The sequence below is a fragment of the Platichthys flesus genome, chromosome 2, assembly GCF_949316205.1.
Source record: "Platichthys flesus chromosome 2, fPlaFle2.1, whole genome shotgun sequence".
In the NCBI taxonomy this organism is placed as follows: Eukaryota; Metazoa; Chordata; class Actinopteri; order Pleuronectiformes; family Pleuronectidae; genus Platichthys; species Platichthys flesus.
In genome coordinates this window covers 13,457,510-13,466,643 of record NC_084946.1, presented here as the reverse complement: position 1 = coordinate 13,466,643, position 9,134 = coordinate 13,457,510, and the positions used below count along the sequence as shown (strand labels likewise).

The window sequence follows — 9,134 nt, the reverse complement described above, 5'->3', positions numbered from 1 at the left end:
AAGGAGCTGCTATATCTGCCAGCTTCCAAACAGGAAACCACCCGAGGCTAGGGCAGCTACTGTGTCGGAAAATTTAATTTCGGCGAATAGATGATGACTCAAGCATGTTATACAAGAAATCATACATGATTAATCTCAGAGGTGACAACTGTCGGTCATATTACAGCGATATTATCCATTATTTGTACGGCTTCTCCTTTAAGGGCTGTGGGGTGGGGCTGCAGCCAATCCCAGCAGATTCTACACTAGTCACAGGAAGTCACAGGGCCTACATACAGGACAGCACTAAACACTCTGATTCACACCTATGGTCAATTGGTGTCCAGTTAACCTAACCATTACAAGTCTTTGAACTGTGGTAGAGGGCAGAATCCTCAAATCCACAAAAGGAAGGCCGAACCAGGATTCATACCATAACCGTTTTGCTGTGAGTTGGAAGTGCAGACCACTGAACCACCATGCCACCTGTGTTTTGATAGGTGCAATGTTATATTACGTTGGTCAGTAATTGGTAGGATTTCATTATTGAAAAGTGAGCCTTGGAAAATTTGTAGTTGGTATATCTGACATATGTAGCTGAACTCCACACACACATTGTTTTTACTACCCTGTTGATTGCCTGCCCATTCATTAACTGTAAGTGTAATTAACACTAAACTGCCACAGAAGCCTCTGCCACACACACACTGAAAGAGCACTGTGGTATTTATGGTAAAACATTTACTTTTCAAGGTTTGTGGTAACAAAAAATGCTTCATCACCCTTTTTTTTTACCCTAATTAAACCATATACAGGCACTTATTATGTTTCAAGTTCATCTGAGCTCTGTAGTGGGTGTCGTTCTGTTAGTTTTTCCTAGAGGGCGCTCATTTCATTTAGTTATCAGGACTTTTCTGCCTCTTTTTGCTACCTTGCTTCTTTTCTCACAGCAGCTTCTAGCTTTGAGGGGGGAGGAATCTGGAATCGTTTTCCTCTGCTCTGCTCAGATGCTTTCAAGAAGTTCCTTCACACAAACACACACATACACATATGCATGCATAGCATGCACGCATACATACATACATACATACATGCATGCATGCATGAAGACACAGACACATATTATCACAGAGATGCACATGTACATACACATGCATGCACGCACGCACAAAGGCAAACACACAGATGGCCACAGAGTTACAGAGACCCACACACATGCACAGAATGGTCTCTTTGGCTCCCCAGGTACTTTGTGGCTTGAATGTCTCCACATCTAGAGCCAGCCTCACAACTATACACACTCACACACACTCACACACACTCACACACACTCACACACAATCACACACACACACTCACACACGCACACTAATACTTGAATGCTGATCAAATGTAGTCATTTTAGCTATGCACCATCAGAATCCAAACTGATCTGTTGCCCTCATTTCTTCTCTGTTCTCTTCTCTCCCTTCTTCTTCACCCCTCATTCTCATCAGTCTTTCTGTGTATTTTCTTTTTCATCTCCATGATAAAAGCAAACATGTTTCACCAACATGAGGGTTTAACTGTTACCAAGGGCAGAGAGAAGGGAAAAGGAAAAAGCGAGTGAGGGAAGATTATGGAGGAGGTCTGGGGTCTACGATGTGGGCAGCGTTTAAAGAAGGGAAAAAACACATATGCTCACTCGAAAACACACCGACACCTACGCACACAGTTGCACATGAACACACTATTTCATAAATTTATTGGAAATTCACGGCAACCTGTCTCTGCTCTGCAACTACTGATTATCAGGTACGTGTTTGTTTGTTTCTTGTCCGTAAAAATCTGGAAAACTGGCACAAGTGGAAATGATCAGAGCTCCAACGTGTCCCTATTCGATTACAGCTGCTCTGACGAGTCGTGATTGCATAAGTGAGCTAATGTCTTGGAAACCTGTGGAGCATGTGCTGTACTGTAAGACTGAGGAAGGAAAAGGCAACACTGCAAACTTGCTGGTCAAATCAAACTTCCTAATGATGCAACCCTTTGTGACTGCGATTCTTGGTGTGTGTTTTTCTGTGTTTGCTTTTGTGCGTTCCTGCTCTGAGGGTACCACCGTAACTACCCACAGCTGTGCATGCAGGGAAGAAACATATTCTCCTTTCTCATGCTCAACTATAGAGGCGTCATCACTAAGACACTTGCATGCAAGCGTTCCTCAACTTTTGCTGCTCAATTTAAATTTAATGCTATTTATTAATTATTGACATAACAAGAGGGGCTGCAATAATAAGGTGACTTTTCTTGCCCTCACACTGAAACCCAGATATTTCAGTCCTGAGCAAAGTGATGGATTGACTAAACCATCAAGCAGCTTTCTGGGACCATGGTGCAGGCATAGCTAAAAGTTAATGGCCAACAATTATGCAGTTGGGTCAAGCTCCAAAAATCTTGTATTCTGATCTTCCCTTTAGTTGAAACCATGTTGCACTGAACTCTCCCTGCCAGGTGAACACCAACATCAGAGTTCAAACACGCGGCCAAGTTAAGACACCGATGGATATCATTAAAGTAATTTGCTCAGACTAACCAAAGAATACATTTAAAAACATTCCCAGGGTTACAGTCATGTCCTGACTATAAAACCTAAAATCTGCCTGTTTAACATTTTTATCTTCCTGTTTATTTGTAGGATTTCTACCCAGCTGTCTCCATGGCTCTCTTCTGCTGTGCCGTGGTGGTGCTACTGTGTGTTTTTCACTCTGCTTCAGCCACTGTTATCGCCGACACGGACTATGGAGGGGTTCCTCTGTGGATTGATCGCATGCTGGGTGAGCCCAGTGTGCTGAGCCTGCAGGGGCGGATGAACCCAGCCTGGTTCAGAGCTAACAACCCGCAGCCCTGCCCTCAACACTGTGACTGCCCCATCCAGTGGCCCACGGCGCTCTACTGCGACCACAGAGGCCAGGCAGACATACCTGACGGCCTGCCAGACACAACTCAGTACCTTTTTCTACAGGTAAGAAAGACTGAATGTACCCCTGAGCATGTTTTATCTTTAAAATGGTCTGCCTGGTCTTCCCACTGTATGTTTTTTCATGTGGAAGTGAGAAAATCAGTTTTTTCCCCAGCACAACAACATCTCCTCCCTGTCCTCCTCTGTACTGGTCAACATTACTGAGCTCCGCTGGCTCATCCTGGACCACAACCAGCTGACGAGTGAGACGCTGGACCGGGCCTCCCTGCAGAACCAGACCCAGCTGTGCTACTTTTTTGCCAACAACAACCACCTGACTTCAGTGCCCGACGTGCTACCAGCAGGTCTCAGGCAGCTGCGGCTGGCTCACAACCAAATCAGCAGCATCAGGCCCGGAGCTTTCCAGAAGCTGCACAACCTGACGCTGCTGCTGCTGCAGGGAAACAGACTGCAAACCATCACAGAGGGAGACCTCAGAGGTAGTGGAATGTGTCATTTCCTCTCTATACGTGCATCACAAATACCCCTGTACACACTAGATACAAACCAAGATAGGTTGTCACATCCCTGTGCTGCTGTCTTTAACCTGCAGAAAGTGCAATGACTTGGAAGAGTGGCATGTACAGTATGTGTTATTCTTATCTAGGTCAAAGTCTTGTTTGGATTAAAATCTCTTACTCAAGAGAGCCACAGCCAAGAGCTGTGGCTCTTGGCTGTGGCTGTGGCTCTGGCTGTGGCTCTTGGCTGCTCGGACACTGGTCAAGACTATATTTCAATGAAACCTCTCACATTTTATAGAGCAAGTAGGACATTTATAAGGACAATGCACATCACCCAACATTTCTCAAAGACATAATTGGCTTTTGGCAAGAAGGGCAATAGCATTGGCAGCGGTATAACCTCTCAGAGCGACTTTACAGTTATATTTTTTAAATATCTTTGCAGTGTGGATTTTTCACACATCCCAGAACCTGATGTTTTGCCTTGTTACAGCTCTGAACTGATTATTAACCCTCATTCTGTCACATATATTTATCAGTATGTATTTGTGCATGTCTAGCTGTGTTTTTATCTTCTGCTGTGTTGCAGGTCTGATCAGTCTGAATCTGTTACACCTCGGCGGTAATTTGATCTCGTCCGTCCCCCGACATTTACCTTCGTCCATCCAGCAGCTCTATCTGTCCAATAACTCTTTATCTGGGCTGGACAACGGCAGTTTCCCCGGGCTCCAGAAGCTCAAGTACCTGCGTTTAAGTCATTGTGGTTTGCAGAGTGGCGGTGTCCACCCTTGGGTGTTCAACATCTCCAGCTTGGTGGAATTGGACCTTTCTCATAACAAACTCACAACCATTCCCACAGTTCCCAGCAGCCTGCAGTACCTCTACCTGGAGGCCAATGAAATACAAGGTGAGGTGCACACAGAGCTGCAATCTCCTTTCACACTTTAAATGTAGAGATGTCACTGACGTCATTTCTAGGAAATGCTATAATTTCCCTCAGATGTGCACTTTCATGCTGTTTTTCACCTATTGAGTTATGGGTGTGAGCACCTATGGAGGTCAGACACCTAAACACTGCAAAAAGGGGGAAGGAGAAATGTGGAAAATGTGACAGAAACTGTGAGGAAACCAGACCTCCTCCAACACAGCTCTTCACTCGATGTGGACTCGGGATTGGGTGGGCAGCTGGCAGGCAAGGCGGGAAAGAGACAGATGAAGGGCGTGACTGAAGGGAGGGGAGGGACTTGGGTCGGGAGGGAGACATGGACAGGAAATAAAGTGAAAAGGGGGTGGAGGAGATAAGAGGGGAGGGAATATTGGCTGTTTGCATTGGGGGAAAGTAGCGAGGAGAGTGTTATGAAAACATCTGTAAAGGATTCAGAGGGGAGCGTGCCAGATGAGCCAGAAGCACATGCTGTTCCCCTCTTCAGTCTCCCCTCTGCTCTGTCTCTATCCGCTCCCCGCCATTCGGCCCATTTTCGACCGTTAGGCTTCGTGTCACATTGCAGCAGCCTTGTAGCCAGGACGCACATCTTGATCTTGAATCACACACAACCATTCAGCTGCGTACCAACGAGACGGAGACGGCAAAACACTTCCGCAAAAACACACACCTCATCGTCTAGCCAGCAGTCTCACAGCCATAGACCAGTTCCAGTTCCAAAGCCTTGAGTCTGAGCCGAGAGACACTCTACAACTGAAACTGAGTGAGAAAGCAGAGGAGGGTCTTGTGGTTTTCATCTGCCGCTGCTAACACCGCAGCACCTGCAAGAGATCTAATTGTAAATGCAGAATCTCTGAGAAGAAGGGGGGAACTCACAGGCTTCATGTAAGAAAAGTAATTGAAGGGATTCACCTTAAGCATATAGACATGTTGAGCACATGTTATATGATGTGGAATCAAAGCACCCAGCACAGGGTTATTGTCAACAATGATTTGACACGACAGCGATAAGCAGATGGCTCTCATTTGGTTAAATAATGGGTCTCTACTGATAAAATGGGGTCTGCTTCTGTTAAAAAAAAGCCTGTTTCCCATCCGTTCATCACAGAGTTCAACATGACCAGTTTCTGCAGAGAGGTGGGACCTCTGTCCTACTCCAGGATGAAGATCCTGCGATTGGACGGAAACAAAGTGTCCCACCATCAGATGTCCTCTGACTTGATCTACTGCCTGCGGGAGCTGGAAAGTATTTACATCTGACTCCACCTGAAATTAGGAAATATCAAGAAAACAAGAAAATATCATAACTCATCTGAACCCAACACAGCCTCACAGCAAGAAACAGGGGCAGAATTGGATATGTCTTCACTCCACAGTTAGACTCTGAAAAGAAAACTGACCTTCGAAAGATGCCAAAGCTTGAACTCGTTCCCTAACCCAGTGTTATTTTACTCTAATGCCAAAAGTTCTGATCAAAACATTTCTCATACCACCAGTGCATTCCCATGGGTTTCTGTCTCTCATCCCTTCCAGCCTCAGCATTGTTGTACATCTGTGTGTTATTAGCGTGTAGGAACTGTGACAAAACCTCTTATTTCTGCCTGTACAGAGACATGTGCTCTGGTTAAAGTAAGCTGACCGAGAGCAAAGGGAAATATGTATTAATGGCAAAATGCAGTAGCTTTCTCTTCAGAGACTCTGACTCAGTCTGCTGGAGAGCGTTGAACTGCCACACCATCCACCACAGGAGCAGGGAGCAAGAGGAGAAGGATTTGATGCCTCCATTGAAAATATAATATGAATGTTACACAGTAAACTTCGACGTTGATTTGTTAAACTTTTTCTATTGTTTAATAAAGAGAGGTGACCTTGTTAGAGTACTACAAAAAAGCAATAAGTCAGATGTGCGTAGTGACAACAGCAACAATGTATCAGTGATTTCATTATGGTGTCTACTATGGAAGATTAAAAATGTCTAAATAAACACAAATGGAACAAAGAAATATATCTAAGTGTAATACACTACATATTGTTATTTCTTTGACTTTTTTTGGGGGATGCATCTTTCTGTAATAACTGAAAAACTAAATCGATAAAACTCCCAAATCATTGCTATTTAATCTACCTTAGTCTCCAGTGTTGACAGGACCAATGAATGTATGTGGCCTATGGTATAGAGTCCAGTTGTGAACAGTTATCAACAATACATGCAAATGCAATAAGTACAGTATATTTACAAGTAAAATGAGTAATACATACATTTTGGTAAATATAAAGAGATCTATGTAACAGCACAAGTATTAGTGGAGACTGTTCAGTTTCAATACCTGACATTTGGGTTAAAGGACTGAATTTTGGTTTGTGTTCGCTGCACTTATTTCAGCTTATTGTTAAGGGAAGCCTTCAACATTGAGGAGAGCAGGTTGGAGCAATGACATCCAAAATAGATAAAGGTTGCTACCAGAGTCACACAGGAGCTTCGCTAATAAAAATGCATTCGTTATTTTTCATTTTGCAAACAAAATCCCAGTCCCTTTTATGTCATTCTAATGCCAACAGTATTTCAGACCTGCAGAGAGCTGCAGACCCCAGTGGGAGTTTGATTTCAACCTTTTAGAGATCACCAAACTGAGCAAGATAGCAATTGAATGAATGTCTTTATGATTCCCGTCATCTCATAATTTACGAATTCTATATGTCACAACTTACTCAGCTTCCTAATTGCAACTGACTCAGCTTAATGAGAACAGTTGCCATGTGCTGACTCACTGATCGTAACACCGCCTGCATTTCCTCTCACTGCCACAAACCAGGAAAGACGAGCTTGTGAATTTGTGTCATAGGTGCGGTTTCCCCAAAAGATGAAGACATGATCTTTTCTAGTAATCACAATACCCACTGACAATAATGAGTTAAAGATCTTGTCATCGCAACACAAAGGTGGAGTTACTGTGGTCACATATGTAATAATAGAAAAATGAGAAGTGAGTAGTTTTCCAGTAAATGCAAAGCAAGTAGAGATAACATCATTTGTTTGGTTGTGGTTACAAAGTACTATATAACATATTTGACTCACTTTAATATCGAGGAATATTGTGACATTTAGAAATTATCATATTATTTGGTTTAAAGATGGTTGCTTTCACTTTGTGGGTGATTTATTACAAGTATTTAATGCAGCAGTTTCTTTTTAGGCATCCCAAAATGTTGGGGTTGTGGACCAATCAAACAAACCCATATTTATTATTATGTAACCTTTTACAGTTTTAACATGTTTATTATACATTTTTATATTAGCATTACTATTGAAACTATTTCATTTTTTATTTATTAACAAATTACATATTTTCTGCAAAGAAGTTTTACTTCAATTTTTTTTTTAAATCAGACTTTCCGATAACACAAACAAAAAGATATTTTCATAAAAACATCATTTTAGTCGTGTGTGTGTGTGTGTGTGTGTGTGTGTGTGTGTTTGTGCCTTTACCAAAGCCACCACCATAGTTTCCAGGTGACACCATGTCTAATGCTGTGTGTTTGATGGTATAATCCGACTCGTGCTCTGTCTGGAACAACATTTACCAGAAGCAGGATTCACTCACACAGAGTTCCTTTGAGGGACAACTATTAAACACAGAAGTCGACTGTGAGCTTGTTCCCAGTGATGACCGGCCGCAGTGCACTGGGTATGGATGAGGTCATGATGGCTGAAATAAAACAGTTCCCTTTTTCCATGTTGCTGCTGAGAGCCTCTGAACACAAGAGAAGACGAGCCGCCAGCTATTTTAAAGGCTGAGGTTAGATGATCAACTTCACATAATTTTTTGTTTGTTGAAATCTTCTTCTAACCCAATGGCAATGATCAAATAAAAAGCTGTGTTTGCAGAACCTTGCAACCGCTGCTCCATCCCTTGATTGTTGCCTTGGCTCCAAATGCACAAGATGGCAGTGTTCATATTCCAGCTTCATTTCTGGACAGTGGAAGGAAGTGGAGTCTTCCATCTTAGTATACAGTCCATGGTCACTGCACTCGTTGTGTGTGGCCCGCACTCTAAAATGTCACAGCCAACAATACTAACGCTGGGTGTTTACGTTCATTATGATAAATTATTATTATTCTCTTAGCCATGTAAACATTTTAATTGAGTGCTGCAGATAATATGTTGATATGTTAGTGGATAATGTTATGTCTTCTGCCGTCCTATATAAATACTCTAATTTGGCAACAGTACCAGTATTATAGAGGAAAACCCATTTGTAATAAGGTACCCAGTCTGTATTAGTGAGAGCTCACCTGTGTCTCTTAAACAGTTGGGAAGACGTAGGTTTTCAGGAATTGCCAGCTGGCTGGTGTTGACACTGTAGAGCCAGATGGCACATGTGAACACCTGAGCGGCTGCCCGGCGGCTGGCGGTGGAATGAGCCTCTGACTGTACATGTGCTTTTGTACTTTAGAAATTGTCCTTAATCATGGATGGATGACCTCGATCATTCATTACCTACATTACAGACTTTCTAAAATGATGATTTTCTAAAATGATCTAATTATAGTGGAGACACAAACTTAAAAAGGACATGGCCAAAACAAGTTTCATGTCAAGAAAAGAAGCTCCAATTGTTACTTTATTATCGATGATTGCTGTCTCAGATTTCCCATATCAGTTGTGGTATAGAGTTCAATTTCCATAAAATCTGGTTCAAAGAAAGACATTCATTCCAATTAGTTAGTTGCTCACCGTTAACAGGTTTTACA

At 42.7% G+C, this 9,134-nt stretch overlaps 1 protein-coding gene across 1 annotated transcript; it reads left to right on the top strand.

Moving 5' to 3' along the window:
• Positions 1 to 2,674: 2,674 nt before the first annotated feature.
• zgc:113307 (uncharacterized protein LOC553753 homolog) lies at positions 2,675 to 6,366 on the top strand. The gene is made up of 4 exons (XM_062398718.1): positions 2,675 to 2,980; positions 3,093 to 3,417; positions 4,028 to 4,345; positions 5,490 to 6,366. Exons 1-4 carry the CDS (start codon positions 2,675 to 2,677, stop codon positions 5,639 to 5,641), a joined length of 1,101 nt encoding a protein of 366 aa, XP_062254702.1. The 3' UTR covers positions 5,642 to 6,366.
• Positions 6,367 to 9,134: the final 2,768 nt, after the last annotated feature.